At 39.7% G+C, this 21,636-nt stretch overlaps 2 protein-coding genes across 5 annotated transcripts in view; one reads left to right on the top strand and one right to left on the bottom strand.

The window, feature by feature from the left end:
* Window positions 1-2,821: 2,821 nt before the first annotated feature.
* LOC126871607 (proteasome subunit alpha type-5) lies at window positions 2,822-4,360 on the bottom strand. The gene is made up of 3 exons (XM_050630593.1): window positions 4,210-4,360; window positions 3,284-3,844; window positions 2,822-3,207 (listed from the first exon to the last, which is right to left on the bottom strand). Exons 2-3 carry the CDS (start codon window positions 3,842-3,844, stop codon window positions 3,040-3,042), a joined length of 729 nt encoding a protein of 242 aa, XP_050486550.1. The 5' UTR covers window positions 4,210-4,360; the 3' UTR covers window positions 2,822-3,039.
* A 259-nt stretch (window positions 4,361-4,619) lies between these two features.
* LOC126871564 (protein Wnt-7b) overlaps window positions 4,620-21,636 on the top strand; it is a 140,434-nt gene continuing 123,417 nt past the window's right edge. The window contains exons 1-6 of one of the 4 annotated variants that reach the window (XM_050630502.1): window positions 4,620-4,966; window positions 5,042-5,515; window positions 5,622-6,133; window positions 6,202-6,404; window positions 8,406-8,469; window positions 8,592-8,863. In XM_050630502.1, coding sequence (XP_050486459.1) covers window positions 4,851-4,966; window positions 5,042-5,515; window positions 5,622-6,133; window positions 6,202-6,404; window positions 8,406-8,469; window positions 8,592-8,785 — 1,563 coding nt within the window. In that variant the 5' untranslated portion in view covers window positions 4,620-4,850 and the 3' untranslated portion in view covers window positions 8,786-8,863. Of the gene's footprint in view, window positions 4,967-5,041; window positions 5,516-5,621; window positions 6,134-6,201; window positions 6,405-8,405; window positions 8,470-8,591; window positions 8,864-16,217; window positions 19,590-21,636 lie in introns of those variants that run through there. The other 3 variants (XM_050630501.1, XM_050630504.1, XM_050630503.1) reach the window with 3 other exon arrangements.

Raw genomic sequence — 21,636 nt, 5'->3', positions numbered from 1 at the left:
TTCGAGATCTACGACAAACCGAAAAGATACCAAAAAAGATACAAAAAAGATACCAAGCAAAGTCAAAAGCAAAACATATTTCAAAGAAGGTCCATTAGGAAAGAAAATGTGCCTCCCAGAGTACTCGACAAAGGTTCGAACAAGCAAAACGACGTCCATTGTGACGGTGAAAATTGAAACAGGGCAATGTTCTCCAAACTCCATGGACAACAGGAGAAAAGAGTGGAAGGGGTTGAACCGATGAAAGGAGAATATCCAGGAGTTTCCGTGACGGGGAGATCTGAATCGCGTAAATTCAGAGGCTGAAAGCCATTATCGAGTTTCCCCCGCGGCATCCGCGTTGGTCCCTGGGCTTCGCAGGTTCGTTCGTTCGTTCGTAGAAGCCGGGGGTGGAGCCCCTTTTATCCAATGCCGCGGGTGTCGGGGGCGCGACTGTGAAGCGAAGGCAATTATCGTAGCGAAACTTGAACGTTGCCGGCTTCGAGGCTGGCCGACGATGCGACCGAACTCCGGTACCGGGAGTGGAGTGTTTGGCGTCTGATACGACGGGTCAGGTCCCGGGGGATTCTCAGCGACTCAAACGGGACTATCCCGCCGCTCTCTCATCGCAGTTAATTACGGAGTCCTCCTCGTTCTCCTTCTACTCCATTTCCCATAGCTCGCTCAGCCCTTCCACGCTCCGTTTCCCTTCGCTCCTTGAGCATCCGAATCACCATTCGAAAACTTCCTTCGGGTTCTTCAACATTCACCTTTCCGTATCTTCTTTATTTCGATTTTCCTCGTATAATTGAAGTGGAAAACCGTTTAATTGATTCTAAATTCAAGTGGATAGACGTTTGTTCCGGCAGGTAGAATTTTCTTTAATGAATTATTATTAATTATTATACGAAGCTCTTAAATTTTACTCTGAAGCTTAAAACTGGTAGTTTGAATTGCTAATTACAATTCCAACACATTCATCTTTAAACGTTTCAATTAAACCTTCGATCGTTAAAAACAAACGGAGCATAAAATAAAGGTACTTGGAACAAAATGGAATATATTAAATTCAGTTTTTAAATCCCCCGTCCTCAGAATAAAAACGAAACCTATTTTCTCTGGCGCTAAATGCTAAGTTCGAATTTAAACTATAGAATTCAATTTAATTTGCAATATAATCTAAACATTTACTTTTGTTCAATACGACCTATCTTCGACGATACCAGCCAAAGATAAAAAAAGAAAAAAAAAAGGAAAGTGGAAACGATTCCAACAAAATGCAACATCTCTAAATCGAGTTGGAACACACAGGTGCATATGCGTGGGCGCGTGCGCGCGCGTGTAAGTGGCTTCAACAATCAACGGACGACAGAGGATCCCCCATGGGAATCCGAGCGAGCGAATCGTAGCGGGATTGAACGCTTGAAATGGAATAATATCCAATAATCTGGCAGCTGAGAGAACGGGATAAAAAGGGACGTTTTATCGGAACATCGCAGTAACCGAGCGAGTTCCCGAACCATTTCCGGCTCGGCTCGCTTTCTGTCTGTCCCCCGGCCACCGGGCGAAATTAATTATTGATTTCGGATACAGGCATTCACAGCCCCGGAGAGCTTTTAATCGAAAACGAACCAACCGTCCCGTTCGTTTCCGTTCGACGTGAATTCAGCGATTCGCCCTAGGAGAGTATGTGCTACGCCATCATCGCCACTCTTCTTTTAACGATGATGGCTACTTCAGAGATAAAATGGGAATATACGAAGAAGGATTTGCTTGTATATGCTCTTTTTGTATATCTAATTTTTTCATTAATTTCTTTCCTTCTTTTTAATTATATATAATACATCTGAATATCTAATTTCGCTTTTTAAAATAATTTGTTAATTTGTAATGTTTGGTATTTGTATAATATTTATTGGTTGAACGTTGGTGGTTTTGAAATAGATCTTAGAAATTTGTGTAGCTTTACGAATTGTGTTGTGAATCGTTCTAATTACACCATGGAAAAATTTTTACGTTTCAACTCTGTTATATGTATTTAATAACAGATGAAATATGATATATGCTTTACGAAGATTTTCGACCGAAATGTCCTAAATCTCTGTAGCATTGTTTTTAAAATTGATTGATCGTGATTAGATTTAATCGTGTCCGTTATAAAACGTTTTTAAAATATCGTGCACCTGCATCTATGCGACCGATGCAAGATGTCTGTTTCAAGATTTAAAAATAATCTATTACTGCGCTATTGTCAATGTAAAAGTTTGATCGGATATTTTACGAAAGTAATGAATATTATCTCTTTGATGAAATTAATTAATTAATTAATGTGTAAATACAGATGTGCAATCCGAAAATTAAAATCAAAACTTTCGCACAAAGGTATAAAATATCATAAATACATATAGCTTCGAAATAAAAAATCATGCGACTGAAATCTACAAAAATATTTTATTATGTGTTACCTTGTAAGGATAGAAACGTAATTCGAGGATAGGAGGTTACAAACACCAAAATACATGCTGCGATCTTTTCACCCAACGGTGGATAGAGATGGAAGGGATGGAAATGTACCAGAGGTATTGGATTTTGACCGCAATGAATCTTCTCTTGATGACGGCAAATTCTCAATTAACTAAATTAGGAGGTGAGAAAGAAAAATCGTGTGAGTCGCTTTGTTATACGAAGATGAGGATATGAAAAGGATAGTTATAAAAAGAATTATCTTTTATGCGATTATATTAACGTTAGTAATATTTAAACTTAATTAAGACGTGTTAAGACATTAACAAATGCACGAACACAAAAATAATTAGGAAATGGTATCAAGGAATCTTCGATATAAGATTAAAGATATAATATATAATTTACTATTTTTGCAGGTGATTTGAAAAAAGGTGAAAATACAAAATCTTTCATCGTGTAGAAATTCCATATTCTTTAAATGAAAAATGTATGTATAATTTTCGGACATACAACTCCCGCGTAACTCATATCCGCTATATGTAAATATACGTATTCATGTCAATAAAATTAACATGTTTTAAGTGCCCTAAATTTCTAAGCGATATCTGTAATCACCTCCTGCAATTCAGCTTTTGTGAACATATGAAACAGTTGCTCGGGAGTCATTGTCATTACTTCTATATTGTTATCGCTCAGTTTCTCTTCCATAACTTGCTTCAATATAACCAAAGCTGCCTTTATCGCTTCTTTAAGTGTCATAGACTGTAACAATACCGTAAAATGTTGAAAGGCTATTCGCGCAAAAACCAAAACATTTATACAAATATAAATATCTTACCTTATGATACACTTCTTGGAGGTTCTGTTGCGCGCCTTCGCTTCCGGATCCAATAGCTTTGGCATCAAATTGTACAAAGGTGCCAGAAGGATCCATATGATACAACTGAGGCCCTTTTTCATCGATACCAGCGAACAACATTGCTACACCAAATGGTCTCGACATGGCACTACCATCGTCGTCACTGTCTCCAAATTGTATAGCTAGGTTAGATACAGCCTGCGCCGTTGACTCCACAGACATTCTTTCGTTGTAGACGAACCAATGATTTTGACATTCTACTCTAGCACGATCGATCATAGTCCTAGAGTCAGCTATTAAGCCGGATGCGGCGCATCCAATATGCTTATCAATTTCTACGATCTTTTCCACGGTTGTGGGTTCCATTAAACTGGAAGTGATACGTTTCTCCACAACTAAAACAACACCCTCTGATGTTGCGATTCCAATGGCAGTGGAACCAAGTTTTATAGCTTCTATGGCATATTCAACTTGGAATAACCTCCCTTCTGGAGAGAAGGTATTAACACCATGGTCGTATTCAGAACGTGTTAAAAACATCTGAAAATAAAAATACATACGTTGTTAAGGTACACAGTGGATTAAATTTTCTGAAGTATAAAGATAACAAGATTGTATTTAGATCGAAACTTTGAGGTTATGACTTGATAAATTTGGTATCAGTGCATTTAATATTATTTTAAAAATGATATATAAAAATGGTATCTTTCAAATATAATTACGGTAAATTTGCTATTCCTTAGTTAATTCAATAATGACTACAATAATTATAAAAGGCCTAAATAGAATGTGGTTAGCTCGGAATGACATAGCAAAACTAATAGATTTAGAACATGAATATAGAAACAGACAAAATGTAAGACCCACTTAAAGTTAATTACTTTTCAAGAGTTAAGAAGACTTACCTTCGAGATAGCTTTATTATTTCAATAAAAATTGCTTAATAATAAGTTTAAGCCGACTGTCACAAACGCTAGTCACGGAGAGACTTGAATTTAATGGCGGGGATAAATACAGACGCGTATCATTAATTCTCGGAACCCTAATGTTAAAGCACAATTTATTCCTAACTTCAGAGTACAGAAATATTTTCAAAATCAAGATATTTAAAATTGATTACATTTATCGCTCAATTTAGGCAATTATAACGCAAAAATTGTAATATGCAAATAATGCTTCAACTTTTTAAGAGCATGAACAAAAATAATGTAATACGATTTGAACCAATTCACTAGTTTACGCAACGTTAGTCAAAATATATTTACAAATTTCAAATAATGTTGATCATATTCAGAATTATATACCATTAATCATTAAAAATACGTTCTACCTTTTTGTTATATCTAATTTTGTAAAATTATTTTCTATATTGAACTTTTATAAATATATTTTCTAGCATCTATTTAAAGATGGCTCCTGTAACATGCTCATTTGAGGTTGTGTCATCAGATTATTCTATACAATATTAGATTGTATACAATACAAATAAAAAAACGAACAATCATTCTTCGTAAAATAAATAACGTTACAAATAAGGATTGACATAATGAACGGCAGAGACATTCATTTATTACAGAAATTGAATTCTGCCTTTGCTGAAGAAAATTGGGACGAGTTATTGAATCTTCTCAATCCAAAAATATTTAAATCTTTTGAATCGAAGTATGATTTAAAAAATAGTACGATACGTAACAAAACGTTGTTAGACAGTGAATATAACAGATCGTTAAATTTCAGGGAATTAATTGCCTTTCCAGTCTTGGCAAAAGTAGCACAAATTCTTACAACCGAAGACTCTGTCGTCCCAAACGATATAAAGATTGGTTGCTTAAAATGCCTAGGAAATTCTTGTTTTAATAGTTATGTACACCAACAATATATTTCAACTACAATCGAGCGAGGGACATACAGTCACGATTTATATCGCGTTCTAGCAAGTAACGAAAATTTAGAAGAGATTGAGAATTCTAGCTCTTATCCATTCGATTCTCATTTTCCTTACGAGGGTGTTGTAGGATGGATATCGAACGTTATTACAGCATCTCACTGTAAATTCGATAGCGATCTGTCGGATGAAAAGTTGGAAATTTTAAGATTAAGTATCCAGTTCCTATGTAATCTGTTTACATTTGCGTGTAAAGATAGTACCTTTCCAGATCAATATAATATACTACAATTTTTATACAATACTGATTTAAAGGATGTAATAATGTAAGTACTGTTAATATAAATCTATATTGTTAATATATTCTGTTGAATTATTTTGTTTTAATCAGGATAAGTATTCGAGTACTATAGATTTTTTATTTACTTATAGAACTATGACACATTCTGAACATATCCCAATTGTTAGAGCTTCGTGTGCATTTGTACATAATGCTTTGAAGGAATTTGAAGGAAAAACTTTCTTGGAAGGAGAAAAAAAACGTTTATGTTCACAATTATTGAAAGCAACTAAAGAAGGTTTTGAAAGTGCAAAGGAGGCCCTGATGCTTTTATTATCTGAAAAGGACATACTGCAAAGCGTGTACTGCGATATGACTATCGAAAATAAATTATGTTTATTAGAAATAATTTATAACGAACTCTCAAATTCAATGCACAAATTTGGAAACGAATACAAATTTACGAAGGATGCGATTGAATTCTTAATTAAAAGATTTTGTAGAAAAAGTGATTTGATTTTGAAGACAGTGGATACGTATTTAGATGAAATAGAACCTACGGAAATTGTCATTCTTCTTGATATTCTTGGAGCCTTGACTTCAAGATCTTGCGAAGAATGCAGTTTTCTAAAGGATCAGAAGAGCTTGCTTATTAATTGTAGCTGTAAGTATATTTGTTTATAGCGTAATTCTTTTATAGCATAAAAATATTCGATTCTACATTTTTTACAGATCTACTAAAGTCCATTCAAACGATTGGAAAACTATCAGATAATTATTTCACGCCGCTACAAAAGTTGAGCGATGTAGCTTCAGCGATACAAGGGTCAACAACGAAAAGTGATTTAGAAGGTCATCCTACATTTGGTTTTAAAGCTGGTTTAATAAGGATTATTGGAAATATGTCATACAGAAATAAGGAATATCAAGATCTTGTAAGTGTATATTAATTGTATGTATTAATTGTATTAAGTGTATATTTTTTATTTTCTACTCGTTTGTCCTTTCTAAAATATATTTTGAACAAAATCTATTTTTTGTGAATGAAAATTTTAATCTCTATATATTCAAATTTGAACTGAATACATTTTGTCGTTGACAATATTAAGGCACCATCAGTTGATAATACAAACAGTACGTTTGCCCTCGAATGTTTGCCTGGAAAGTAGCGCCTTAGAACCCTGTACGGTGGCAATCGCAACTGCATCACGTACTACAAAGAATAAACTACGAAAATTCCCCGTTGTATCGTACGAAAAGCGGTAGAATTTTTTTTCAATCAGTCATTGATCTATTAATTTTTACAATGATTTCTTGCGTGCTCTAACCTTCAACCCCGATCGATCATTTGTCAAGTGCACCCGCGTACAAAGACCTTTTGCATCGTAGATCATCTTCTGACACGCGAAACGAAAAACAAGGAAAAACAAAAGACAGCGAAGTGTAGGGTAGAGCGTAGATGAATATTACAAACCTTGCGCTCGAAACGACTCTCTGGTTGCTCGGTTTTTATTCAGCCCCTTTATGCGTGCACGGGCATTCGCGAGTGATCGTTATTGCTTCTTATTGATTTCATCTCTGGCGCGCAAGAGACGGGATACAAAAGAAACGAGAAGGGATCCCGCGTGGCGCGCACTGTTCACCGAACAAAGGAAAATTAAGTATCCTGTCCGAGTCGAAGACGTGGCAATTTAGCCAACATCGGATCCCGCGTTAATATATTAGCAAGATCGAAGCCATGGCCGCTGTTTTGCCGCGTACGAATCGTTTTATCGATACGCATGCGATCGATACCACGCAGGAGTGCGAATCGAGACAGACCTCGATTTCTTTCTTTCTTCTCTTTTCGTTCCTCGCTTCTTCTTCTTCGCCTTTACTATTTCTGTATCCGTTTTTTTCAGTGTTTGGATGGTGGAAAGGTGTCGAAGGCGATCGTGTTCTTAAATTTCGTTCGGAAAACACGCGCACTCCGGTATTTCTATCCTTCTTAAGTAATTTTAAAATGTGCATATCCTCGTCACGATTGCTCGTAAAATACGACGTTCTCCCGCGTTATGAGGTTAATATACAAACCGGCGGTGACTTTCGAGCTATTCCGTTGAAACGAGCGTGGTTCGTAATGAAAAATGTGTGTATGTGTGTACGCGTATCTGTTTGCTGATGGCCATCGCAAGGTGCTCCTTGAGTAAGTAGGGGGTATTACGTTTGAAAAAATTCTCGCGAAGACCTTCTTCGTCCGTCAGCTTCAATTTCCAATGATGATTCGTGGTTCGATGGTTCGAGGTGTATGGATTTAGGTACTCGTCGATAAAATGTATCGTCGCTCCGACATGCGATTCAATTACGTTCCATTCGATTTTCAATGGCGGCTCATTTTTCACGAACGAGAGTCCATGAACGCGGCCTATGGTCTGTAATGTATCGGGCCGTGCAAAAATAATATTTTTATGGCTGCGCGAATGGCGAATGCGATAAATCAGAGTCCACGCCGTTGCTATAAAAATAAATTAACGTCCGCGATGCTGTGACGATGTAATACCTTTTGAGTAACATGGCTGATCCTTTTATGGCATCGCAGGGGCTTTATCGAACTCGAATTGAAAAAGGAAATTTTAAATTTCGATTCTTTAATTCCCTGTTCAAATTGAAATTTGAATTCTAAATTAATCTATATCATACGAGAAGCTTTAAACCACGATTAATCGTTGCTTCGTCATTTACGCTAATTAATATTAGCTATTGTTTCGGTCAATATCTACTAACTGTATATATAGTTTTACACGCTTGCAATAATTCGGAAGTATGACGATAGCGTACTTTGTACTTACCAAGCGACGATTTACAATTTTATGCAGAGTCTCGCAGTTTTATACACGATACCATAAGCATACATAGGTTTACACACGCGTGTTCTCAACGATGTTGAACGTTTTCAGCTTCGAGAAATGGACGTCGTACCTCTGCTTCTGGACTGCTGCAATATAGACGCGAGAAATCCACGTAAGTAATCCAGACCCGTTTCCTTTGAGCTTCGCGATCCTTTCGTTTATTGTGATTCGCGTGAATCCTCGATGATATCCCGACACGCTAATTAATGCCCGTGTTAAATTTTACACGCGCAGTTATAATGCAATGGGCGATCCTTGCGCTGCGGAATTTATGCGAGGATAATCCGGCGAATCAAGAGATCATCCGGAATTGCAACAGAGTCGGCGTCGTGGAGAGCAGCGTGCTGCAGGAAATGGGTGTCGCGCTGCACGAGGACGAGGAAGGAAAGAAAATTGGAATCGTGCCCTTGCCGCGTGAACGAAAATAACAGACTTTATCGAAGATCTTTCACACGGAGCCTCTTTGGCGAAGTCTCTCTTCGTTTTTATCCATTGGCTCGAAAGAGGTATGATAAAGGACACGTATCGATCATATTTTTAGCCCTTTAGAATATTATCCAATTCGATGTTTGTTTTCTTCGTATTTTGATCGAGTCGTGAAAAAATATGCTGTTAGAATTTTGAATGAAATTTAACGAATCCGTAGGACTAGAATTTTCATATTAAATATATAGCAATTATATAGCAATAGGTAGTATACGTGTATATACATAGATTTTTTACTCATTTTTGACTAATTTTTTTTAATAACGTACAAAGCAAGACGTAACGTATTGATATCTACAATTTAGACAATCGCTGGAAACATTTTTACTAAACTCTATTTTAGTAAGCATTTGACCGAGTCAATTTTAATTTTACCAAGTTATGCTATAAAGAATATACTTTTCTATTACAACAAAAAGAATATGAAACTTGCTTTCGTATTTTAAAGTTTCTCCATCTGCCCATTCTTACCCGCCATAGAAATCCGGCGATTTTCTTTCGATTCGTTTCGCCCTATTGCATAAATTGAGATGGCAATTTCTATTGCCTCGCCCTACATAAAAATGGTACCAAACTGTCGTAGTATGAAATAAAACGAAAGAAGCTAGAAAAGAATACAATAAAAAATCAGGAAGGACAAACTTAATTTTTAACGATACTTTTAATTCAGTTTCGAATCGGTGGAACAGCGGTTTCCTTTGGCACGGCCGCGGCACGGCAGTCGCTTTCCACGATCTCGACCGTCCATACGGATGTATAATCACGCGACTCGTGTTAATTATATTACTATTTACCAGCTTGTGTATCGATAGCTCACCGGATAAGGTATCGGTGATCTCTTTATCGGGAGTTAGACCGCAATAATTATTCGAGAGTTAGGCGACTGCAAACGTATCTTTCGTAGCGTGTGTCGACTGTAAAATAAGCCTACAATTATAGTACATGATAGGTACCATTACATGAAATATGATATCGTATTGCGTAAGGAGACATTATATCTGCATTCGCGGCCGGCTGATTTACGGTACGATAAAAGCTGCCACGGGTTCACGGTCTATTAGCAGTTACTAATGCAGCTGTACGACTGTACGTCCGCGTCTGTCATTGCGAATTCGTTTACGAACGAACGTTTATTAGCCATCGTTGAGTATCGATAACATCTTACTATCGTTCGAGTTTATTATTACGTTTGCCGGCGTCTCTAGAAAAGTGGAAATCCGTGATTTCGTTAAATGGTTGTCTTACTACTTTGCTATCCTTACGATTCGTCGTGTGCGGATGTCTCGCTACTATTTAAGTTTACTATTATCCTCGCCATTATCTTTAGGAAGATGGGAAAATTTCAACTGTGTTATTGTATATTTCCTTTTATGGTCGTTTATATCTTTTCGCGATTTCTCTCTTCCCTGGGAATCGTTAATTGCTTGTCTACTCTGAAGCGTGTAACGCCAATGGAGAACGACGCTGTCAATCTATAAATATCAGCAAATATCAGCGAAATATCAGCAACGTTGCGAACTGTACCTGCCAAGATTCAAATAGAAATCGGCGGGTAATTAGATCGATATCACGATCGAAATTCGTTCAACGTGAGTCACAGTTGTATAAACGTTTTACAAAATGTAATGATACGTTTCTATCAATATACGCGGACGTGATTCACGATCTAATCGACTGTAACCAACTGTTTGCTGATTTATAATCTATTGTCTGTAAAGAACTGCATGGCATTCCTTCATTTTCGTTTTTCGTTATTATTCGTTATCGAGTTACCGTACGTTTGTTATCTGAGTTACTCGCATAATCGAAGTTTCGAGCGATGGAACGCGACAAAAGTAGCACATCGAAAGATCATAAACTATCATACACGAGATCATAGAAAAAAGATCACGAAAAAATCGTGAAATTCTGCCGCAATTATGTTCGAGGTAAATTTTTTAGCAATTTATCGTAAGAATGACTGAAAATGATATTATAAAGGAGATAGTAGACCTCTCTAAATATCGCAGAGGCAAATCTTCAATCGTCTAACGTTCGTGTTATTTAAGTTTAACGCAGTTTTTGTAGGATACAAAGATAATGGGAAAAATGCAGGAGAAGAGGACGAAAAAGACGCTTTGCAGGAAAATTATCTGAACGATAATGGAACGCTTGTCCATCGATTATTCTAAATTAACACAGTTATTTATAAAACGCTTCGTTTCGTCGAACAACGGTTCAAAGAGTCGGGGGGAGAGAGAAATTACGAAAAGGAAAAAAGGACTGTGGCGTGGACACCGCAGAAGCGGGTTTGCACGATCCGCGGGAGATTGCTTTTAATTTAAATATCAAACGATCCTGGACGATTAATCTCGCGCGGTTATAATGGCCGGCAATTAACGCGAAATTTATCAGCTAATTATACGCAGGGTTAATCTCGCCGTGGTAATGATACCTTTATAAAGGCGAAACGACAAAGTAGAAGGAGAGAAAAAGACAGGAAAGAGCAAAACAAAGGGTGTATATCTGCGTTAGAGCGCGTTTTCGCGACTCAAAGTCTGTCAATATTTATCGGTCAAACATAGAATATCATTTTTCTGGAAAATGAAACCTAATATAGATAAATCTCATTCTGTGTTCTTCATTTATTTTTTTCGCGTAGAATCAGTCTGGTCGTAGTTGTGCCAGTAGTTACAGAATCGTATATTCCGTATATCGTAATGATCTCAACCATTATAATCGAGATGTAGTCTGCAGTTACGAACATAATTCGTCATAAAAGAAGCGGAAGGATTTTTCGTTCGAGGCAAATTTCTGTGTCTTACGATAAGAGGTTTGGTAATATAGTAGCCATTTTCTATGCACTTGAAGGCCGATTTTGCCTAGAATGCATAAAACAAGTAATCGTAACGTGGTTGGTATCGACCATTTTCGTTCGGGGTTAATCTTTATCGATTAATATTCATAGATTCCGATAGCCGATGCGTGAAAGCACGTGGATGAGATCGGTCTCGAATTCGTGATTCCACGCAGCTTCTTGATCGATCGATATTTCGATCGTTAAGTACCGAATTGCTTGGTTTAAGGATTCATGCTGAAACAATTGTCTTTTCGATAAATTTAACGCCTTATCTACAAACAATGAGATATTTTGTGTTTTCGATTTCGATATTTATCGAGGAAATCTTATTTAACGTGGTCTCGATGTTAACGAGATAAACAAGATGAAGTCATTTACGATTTATCGACAAATGATAAAATTTATTAATAAACGATAAAATTGAAAGGAAGAATCTGTAGGTTAAATGAAAGTTTCGCAGAATATTACACGGATTGTATCTTCAGACTTTTATTTTTAGGCTGCTTGTGTGCTACGATAAAAAAAAGTCTATCAGAATATAGAAACATCGTTCAAAAGCACGTTAGCGTAGTACTCGTGTCTCGTCCGTTCGATTTTCTTAAACGGACGAAACGTTCGAAGAACGTACGATATCTCGTAATTCGAGCGAACAGTCGAGAACAAATTTTACCTTGGCGTAAATTGTTCTTTACGATTAGAAATATTATTGCAACGATTGGCGCAATTATCCATGGTTTCGATACGAAGGCAGAACGCGGTGATGGAAATTGCATGTTGGTATAATCGGCGATTCAATTAGTTGGGCGAGCGGAAATCGAGTGGAGCGCGAAAAACAAGCGACGCAAGTAGGGTGTAAACAGGCAGAAAAGTAAATCGGCTAGCATGTATTAATAGAGGCCGCGAATTGAAGCTATGTCGGTGCCTAATAAGTCGTGGATCCCCTTTTAAACGATCTCTGCCTCGAACGGACCTGTGCGCCTACGCGAAACTTCTCTGAAAGAGCCGACAAGCCGATATATTTCCCGTGCCCTCGTATGCCTTGCGTACATCGATCGTGTACGAAAGAGTTACATCGTTATACAGGGTGATACCTAATCGTGCGCCGATTCTACCAAAGACAGATTCGCGATTTTTGGCGAAAACGAGAAATTAATGCTAAATCAGTGTCAATCAAGATCTTCGTTATCGTTACCTAACGATCTAAAAAATACTTTCTTCTCAAACTCGAAGAACGAAGAAACGAAGAAAACTTTGTTTTTCGCGGTGTGACGACTCCGAAAAGACGAGTCGTCGGCCCATCGAGGACGATCGCGGCTCGCTTCTGCTTAAATTTTAAGCGACGGTTTCCTCGTTCCAAATATCCGAGCTTTTACGGTCCATAAAGGGACGAGGGCTGCTTTTAGTGGCTATTACACGAATCCCCGGGTCGGCGCAACATTTATGGCTCATGCACCGTGTGCGGCAGTCGTTAAAACACATTTCGTGGGACCATGCGAGAGCCTGAACGCGAGTTCTGTGTTTACGTTCACGATTAGACGCACGACATTTCTTCGCCAGCTTTTCTTCACCAGGATCTTAGCGGAGGACGATCCGCGTCTAGGAGGCGAATGCGAACACACTTTAGCGGAATGTTTTACGGCGGTTCAACGCTGACCATCCGTAGAACTCGCCTTGGTAAAATATACAACGTTCTTTTTATTCCTTCACCGAGATCTTGGTAGTTTGTTTAATGGAAACTTCTCCGACAGGGTTACATGGGATTTGTTAATTCCCCGGGGTTCGTGTTATATGGCCTTTTAATGGAATTCTTAAATTTGATTTTACAGCCTCGGTTCTAACGTTGCAGCGTGTTCAAATAATTCTGTATCTAAGGGACAGATTGATATTCACGATTCTTCGTCTCAAGCGCGTCATAGGGTTTTTCTTCGAACTGTCAAAATCTTTCCGCTTGTTGAAACAAGGGAGAAATTGCGACGTAAAAATCGTGACAGTCGATTGCTCTTGTTGCCAAGTGATCAAATCTATTTGGCGAACAGTCCAACTTTGCGTAAACAATTCAATTTTCGATCGGTCGGAACGCCGATAGAAAACTGGTTAGGATATCGATCGGGGCCCCTCTGTGAATTGTTTTGCATAACTAAATTGTCGCGAGGGAACCGGTGTCCAAATTAGAAAAACGAAAACCGTTCCGTTCGAATAATTACGAAGCGATCTAACTGGTATCGAATCACTTTGCGACAAGTAGGCCAATAAATTAACATCGTTAATGAGCCGCTAATTACACTGCCGTGCCACGGAACGATTTGATTTATGCGAGACTAAACACGCTTTCCACTCCGCTAGCTACGCTGTGTATTAACTTGCATGTTCACCTAAATCGCAGGGTATTAATTAAATTTTGGAAAATTCGATTTACAAATCGAGCGTAACACGAACGTTGTGATATCCGATAAGCGCGATGGATGTTTAAAAATGGCATGTAAAGTCTCGCTTTAATCCGTTGGCTTTTAAAAATACGAGATAACAAGAGTACGAACGCGTTAATGATTTTGCTTCTTCATTAGAAAGATGGGAGATTTATTTCGAAATACATATTTTGCTTTTTCTTTCGTTAAAGCTATAACGCGAAGGGATATACAAGCGAAACGTATTACCAATTAGAAATTTTATAACCGAATGTACTAAGAAGTTAGGTATTTTTGAAGCGTGTTTTCGATATTTCAAATATATCGCTCTTTAGATAAGTTCGAAAGAAACGTTTTAACCTTTTTACGACTGTGAACCCATATACAGAGTGTCCTGAACTCTTTTATTATCTCGCTGTTCCGAATTCACCGTATTTTCTAGATAGAACGAAACGCACTACAGGATTCAGATGAAACATGTACGTATAATTTATAATCTTAGCTTACGATCGTTTAGCTATAATCGTTAAATAGTTAATGGTTCTTAAATGATAACTCGACGACACGAGAATTTTCACGATCAATTTTATGAGTTAGAGCACAAACCCCACGAATGCTTGAGATTCTTCTATAATGTGTTGTTAACCCCATCAAGTCGACTAACACGTCTCTAGCGCGTTATGCTCTTTCGCCAACGTACACAAGGGTATATCGGAGATATCGTTTCGCCTTTTACCCTTACGGCTTTCCCTTGTTATCGGCGAAATACGTTAGGAAAATATTCGAAGTTTAAGACGATACAAGTTGCTTTCTTTTAAACTATTTTATATACGCGTGAGTATAAACAAATTCCTATCGAGCGTATAACTCGAAAACCTTCCTTGCTCTGTGAAATTCCTGCACGCTTAATCACGCCTCGAATAACTCTCGAAACACCTGTCTCAAACTTCGACAAACCGATTGACAAAACGTTCGATAAAAACGAAATTGCCGATCCGGAAGAAAAATGCGGCGAACAAGCCGCACGAAACGGACCGAGTAATCTCTGGAAAGAAAAAGAGAAAAGCAGCCCGATGGGTTCGCTGGCAAAAATCATAGCGGAAGACTCGCTCGTGGTCGCGGTAATTGCCCGACGAAATTGAATCGTGCCGCGTTGAACGCGAATCTGCGCGATAAACGATCGCACACGCGCAAACAAACGGGATCACGTGAACCGAGCTAATCGCGTTTCAACGAAACCAAGAAACCGACGAGACCGTTTCAAAAGGCAAAATCACGATGATGGTGGTTTGTCGAGAGCTGCAACGGGGTGGTTTCAGGGGCCCACATGATGTCGCGGGCCGATCAAACGCGGCAACCCGACCGAAATTAACGAAAGGAATTAATCGTTGCGAACGATCGCTCGTTCCCAATATACAGATGTACACTCCTGCTCAAAAGTGCTAGAGCAAGATGTCTCGTACGAAACGCCTGATATTAAGGTTTCTACGAATGTAACGAATACTTTGGCGAAGAACTGGCTTTTCGTTGGACGATATAATCGCGACGATAACCAACATAGACTCGTTTAGTCACGGTAGCGGAAATCTCATTTTTTCGCGCATATATCGCAACGATCGAACGATTCGTAGGAAACGACGGTCAAATATTATTTTTGTACTTTTCCATTTTTAGTCCTCTGGATCGCCCTTTGTCGGTTTCCATCTTCTTCTAACACAGCGGCGAATTATTTTCAGCTGTGACGCTTTCGAAATACATACGCGATGTGTATAATACATGGACGATAGTTGGAGGACGTTAAATGGCATTTATCGGTACTTTATGTTCCAATCTTTGAAATTTCTGCGCAACTTTCATATTTCTTCCACTCGCGTGTCTAGTCTAGCGTTATCGATTTCTTAAAAGAAGCAAAATGATAAAAACCAGGACGAAAGAGTCGAAAAGGATAATTCCTTAAGCTTTTCCAATTTTGAAACAAATATAATAATTTATTAATAAATTGTCCCAAGACTTTTGAGCGGGGGTGTATAGAGAGAGAGGAGGGTAGGAGAGAGAGAGAGAGAGAGAGAGAGAGAGAGAGAGAGAGAGAGAGAGAGATGACTAAATTTTCCGTTCTGGTCTGTTTGCCGGCTGGCATGTGGGCATTATCTTTACGACCTCCTCGCCGTGGAGTAGACGCGAAAGGACGAACGCATGCGCGATACGCGGCCCGGAACACGGAGAACACCGAAACCGGAGAACCTGTTATCAAAGAAACGGTGGCTACCGTACCGGGCCAATTATCATCCGACTCGAAACGAACCAAGGTCTGATCCCAGACGCGAGTTTCACTCGCCCTTAATTTCTCATCGAGGAATCCCTCCCAATAAACGTGGCTTCTTCGTGAACTCGTTGCGAGTCGGTGGATCAACGAGATGGTCGAAGACTATCGTTTCGAGAGTCTGCGAGCGATCGAAGCGCAGGATGACGGATCGCGGACTGTTTAACGGGGTCTTTGAGGAAGTTGGAGGAACCTTGTGGGGATTATCGAGCGGTTGACGGTGATTGTTCGTATAATCGACGAGCGAAGATAATCGATCGTTAGTGGTGGTGTAGATGGTCTCTTTTTGAGACGAATATCGGAGAGTGAGTGATGAGATTTGGTGCGTGAAAGTGTTGCAGAGTCGATACGGAGGAAAACGGTGGTGATTGGGATCGAAGAAATTGTCGTGGTTCGAGGAATCGTTGTTCCGGAGTCGTAGCGAGGTCTTTCGAATGGAACGATGACTTTTTTAATCTTCTTGAATCTTTTTGAATAAAATCCGAGCCGAACGAACGATCAAAACGTTTCACGATCGAAAGCCGATGATCGTACGAAAGCTGAGAATTTTGGAGATCTTGCGAGAAACGACGTTGAAAAATTTCTTTACGAATTGGTCATTTTTGTCGAACAATCCGCGATCGAAAGCTGGTAAACGCGAGTGAGAAAGTCGAATTTCAGAGACCATCGATCGGTTTTATTTTTAAAACGAGCAGTTTCGTTGTGAAATTTTCTCGAAATAATCTCGACTCGACTGAATAATTCAAACGACCCAGTATTAATGACCGAAGACTGTACGCGATATAGCCGAACTTTGGAATCCCGTAGAGCTTTTAAAACACTTTTATCTTTGCAAAGAATAACGTTTAAACGTTTCCCTCCCGAAGCAGCGGTTTTTCGTCGAATTCATTCTCAACGCGTATCGAAGCTAAAGGTAAAAGCTGCCGCAAATAACAGGAAAATCAAAGTAATTCGCATCGTAAGCGAAACACTGAAATAAACAAAAGCGAATTGTACAAATATAGATCTGATTAAGCAAAGCCGCTAAAAAGAGAATCGAGATACCGTGGAAACAGACGTTGAACGAAAGCAAACTAGTCTGGGATTTAACAAGCTATAGGATGCCAGAACGATCGCAGTTAGGTTAAAATCGTAATCTACAACGAGTGTAAAAAGCCAATTTCACGAGCAATCGTTACACTTTAATACGCAAATCGACAGATTCAACGTCGGTCTTTAACAATTTCTCGCGAAAAAGGTGGCGAGATGATGAAGCTATTCCGGGATGAAGTGGTTTGATTCTAGATAATGATATCTCGGCTAAGAGGATGGAAGAGCCAAGTCGTCGTGATGCTTCAATGTCTTAAAGTGTAACGTCTGTTGCCGCTACAGAACGAGACGGCTATTTATTCGTTCCACTCTTAACCCTTGCTTGGAAACAGGGGCAAAAGAGGAGTGCAAGAACTTTGGTAAATTGTAGTGATCGGCCGGCTGTCGGCTTGTAACCACCGGTTACTTGAAAAGTCAGCACGATTTATCTCGTGACTCACGCTTCTAGATCGAACCGAACATTAATTAAACGCGAATACATTCGCTCTTTGGTCTTTAGTGATTTTCGCTTTCGAACGCGAACATCGCGTGTCTGGAGGTTTGTTCTCGCGTTTCGAACGTAATTTCAAACGCGATTGGCTCGAAAAAAAATAAAGGAATTTTTTAATAAGTGACTTGTTCCAGCGCTCTTGGCATGGTCGCAGGAAGTTTAGATTTCGAACTCGAGCCTGTGGACGATTCTCGAGATAAATTGCAAATTGAAATATATTGCAAATTTTTGCTTCGAATTTCCAGTGAATTTTGCAAGTTAAACGACGCGACGTCAAACAACGTTCAGAGATAGGATCTAAGAAAAGGGGCGGGATTTGTTCGTAAAAGTTATCTACCTTTGGTCACTTTTGGAATTTTAGAGACAACTGGCAAAGGAAAAGTGCGAATTTACTATTGAGAGGATATTCGAAAAGATCAGCGTGGATATTATAAATCGCGACCTAATAGTTTCTGCGACTTCAAAGTCAATCGCTAGTTTCTGCGAAGCAATCCTGAATGCGGTTGAAGCAAAGAGGATTCAAACGTCTTTCAAAGTCGATTAGATCGCGCTCGACAACTTCTTCCTCGAAGCGAAGCAATTAAAAGCAAGAAACTCATGTACTTTAATGTTAGATCCCTGAAATGTCTATGGTGCGGTGAACGACTGCCGCGGTACGCTTTTAAGGAGTACGAAAGAAGAAGAGCTTACTTAGATCCCTCGAACATCGATCACGCACTCGGTAGCTTCTTCGCGCGATTTTAAGAAGAATTCAAAGGGGAGAAACTTTTTAAGGACGAGTTTTAACGATAACTCGTTTGGAAGGCAATCATCGACTTGCTCATAACCATTTTAAGAGAGTGCGGTGCGAGCTTTAACAGCGTATATACTGGTAGAACGATCGCGAGAGAAAAGATATTTGGTGATTATTTTAGAAACATTTTTGGACGAACTTAAAAAAAGAAAGACTATGCCTAGCAACGTTCATTGCTCCCGAATAACACGAAGACCGATCAATCCCAGCACCCTGAAAACTCGATCGGGCGATCGTCGACACAAATTTGCCAGAAATTCGACTAAAGAGCAAAAACCTACGCGTTGTTCGCAACGATAACGCGAATCGTTTCTTCCAAACAAAACTCTAAACAATTAGACGAACCGTAAAAAGAGTCGTAAGTTGGAAGAAGAAGACTGGTCCAAATTCCTTCGCGTGCATACCAAACTCTTCCACCGTTGTTCCAGTTCAAAGAAACAGAAGTTGTCATTATCAAATGCCGATTCCGTCCGCCATTAAACATCGCTACCGCGTCGTTTAAGGATCCGAAGGATCCAGAGCGCGTCGCAAAATCTCGTGGCTCGATCGACGGCATTCTTTCGTCGCGGAGAAAGCGTTGCCGGTTTTATCGGGTTGCGCTCGATGATTTATGAAAACGCGGATCGCGCGTAATTACTCGTTCGTGTGACCGATCGTGGATCTGGAAGAAGGAAGCCACTGCGCGGGAGATCGAGGGAAAGATCCGCTTTCGCGACCGGTTGCCAGTTTTTCAGACGCAAGATGGGAAACGGCAGTCCTTAGGTAGCTCGATTCAGCGACGATGAAGGGGATCAGCCGCTTGTTACTCGGGTAAGTTCCGTTTCTAATGGCTAATCGATGCTTTCCTGCGAACACCGCCCGATAATTTAATTACGACCGCGGAGATTCAATAAAGACGGTTTTTGCGTTCTCCAGCGGAGTTCGATAATTCAGTCGGCGCACAGATTAAACGTAATTGCTGGCTGAACCAGTGGTTTCGCGATTGTTCGAGCTTCGGCCGAAGGAATAAGGCCTCTGTACCGGGTTTTCGAGTCGGAGAAGTCGTAAATGGGACGAGAAAGCCTGTTAAGGATACCGGGGGAGGCTATGTTTTTCCACTTGTTCGATGCGTTAGGTTAGATCGGTTAGGTTGCAGATGTAGGTAATATTCACGAGTCATCGAGTACTTGGTTTTTCGATACGTATTCTAGCGATGACTTTAGCTTTTGCCGTGACTTTGTTCGAACCGTATGTCTCGAATTGATCGAGACGCTGATAAAACGTTGAAAATCGTTCGAAAAATGGGACGACTAAGCTCGAACTGAACGACGCAACGGTTAAGACGAAGCGAACGCTGATGTACCATGATAAGATGAGCTTCGTAAAAAAGAAACCAAACGTAGAAAAATTACAATCGCGGCAGTCGATTTACGCGTAGCGGCGTTCCCAGTTTCCTGCGGTTCTCACGATCTTTCTTTTACTCGGGACGGCGTGGTATCGCGTGGCGGCCCTTAAAAATCACGTATTTCCGTGGGCAGGGGCGATTTTTTTTTTCTCGAAGCGGAGGCTCCGCGAACGCATTGACGAAGGGAAAAGGACAGACAGAGAAGGGACGAGAGAAAACGAAGCCAAGAAAGTAGGAAAGAGCGAAAATGAGAAAAAGAGAGAAGCAGCGTGCTCGTTTCGCCGTCTGCGAGGCTGGTCCTCTTCCATCGTCCCCACCCTCTTTTCGTTCCTTTCTCACTTTGGTCGCCAGCACTCCTCGAAGCCGGGTGTAACAATGGCTGCCCTCTAATTATCGAAAGGCCGCGGCACTTTAAAGAGATCCCCGGAGAGCCCATCACCGGGACTCCGTTTCGTTCGCTCCTTAAAATTTCTTCCCTTCTTCTCCCTTCTTGCCCGAGTCATCTTCCATCGTCCAGTGGAGCTCGCGTGGATGCTCGTTCTCCGCGTTCCCGAGCGAGAAGAAGAGAGCGAGGTAACGATAAAAACAACGAGCGACGTGATCGCGCCTCGTGGAAAATTGGTTTCGTCTCGCGAGACGGCACCTACCGCACCGTTCGGCCTCTCTCTGCACGAATTATTATACCCCCGCTGTTTCTGCTCGACGGAAGCTAGGAAAACCAACGTACAACGTACTCGCTTGGTGGCAGAGGGGTGAATTTGTGAATGGAAACGCGCGGATTAGATACACAGATAGATAGAGTTTTGACTTCTTTTAACGTATCGTTGCTAGCCTGCACATATTTATGCAAGTTCGCACGTTTCGCGATTTAATTGTATATTAAAATAGATCGATAGATGGACGCATGAAATTGAATATTTTCATCTCGTTGTTACAACTTGACTGTTCGTCGACCGTTTAACCGTCTTTGATTCCATTAAAATATCCTAATGCGGTTGGGAATGGGATTGGGATTGTTAATATTAACGTGATTTTATATAAACGGGCAAGGTTCTTTTCTATGTATGGAGATCGACGATAAAGATAGAAGATCTTTAACTTCCGATTGCTTGTCCTCTTTTTTCTTTTCATCGAAGAAACAAAATTTGTCGAAACGTTTACGTAACTCTTGTAGTATAAATTTTAATAACACGCAGCTATAAATCTAACCTATTAATTTTGACAGCAATTTAATGATAATTCCGCGGTGAAGTTAAATTATCGAAGGCAAATGTAGTTATAATTATAGTACGTACGCAATTAGAAACGAACGATTGCCGTGGTCTGTAGATCAAAATTTTCGAAAGTTAAAGTAGTTCAGTCTTCGAGCAATTTGGTTAAATACGAAGAAGTCTGACGTGGACAGCCTTTAATTTCGTGGAAGCCCATTTACAACTGCTGACAGATAACAGAATCCTACGACTCCCAGGCCTA

The sequence above is a fragment of the Bombus huntii genome, chromosome 12 (genome assembly GCF_024542735.1).
Source record: "Bombus huntii isolate Logan2020A chromosome 12, iyBomHunt1.1, whole genome shotgun sequence".
Taxonomy (NCBI): domain Eukaryota; kingdom Metazoa; phylum Arthropoda; class Insecta; order Hymenoptera; family Apidae; genus Bombus; species Bombus huntii.
The sequence above is the reverse complement of the archived record's forward strand: the minus strand, read 5'-3'. Positions and strand labels throughout refer to the sequence as shown.

Bases quoted from the DNA above. Each gene is read 5' to 3' on its own strand.
- LOC126871607 (XM_050630593.1), bottom strand. From the start codon at position 3,844: ATGTTTTTAACACGTTCTGAATACGACCATGGTGTTAATACCTTCTCT. The intron at 3,208-3,283 runs GTAAGATATTTA...GTATTGTTACAG, and splicing joins TCCAAGAAGTGTATCATAAG to TCTATGACACTTAAAGAAGC.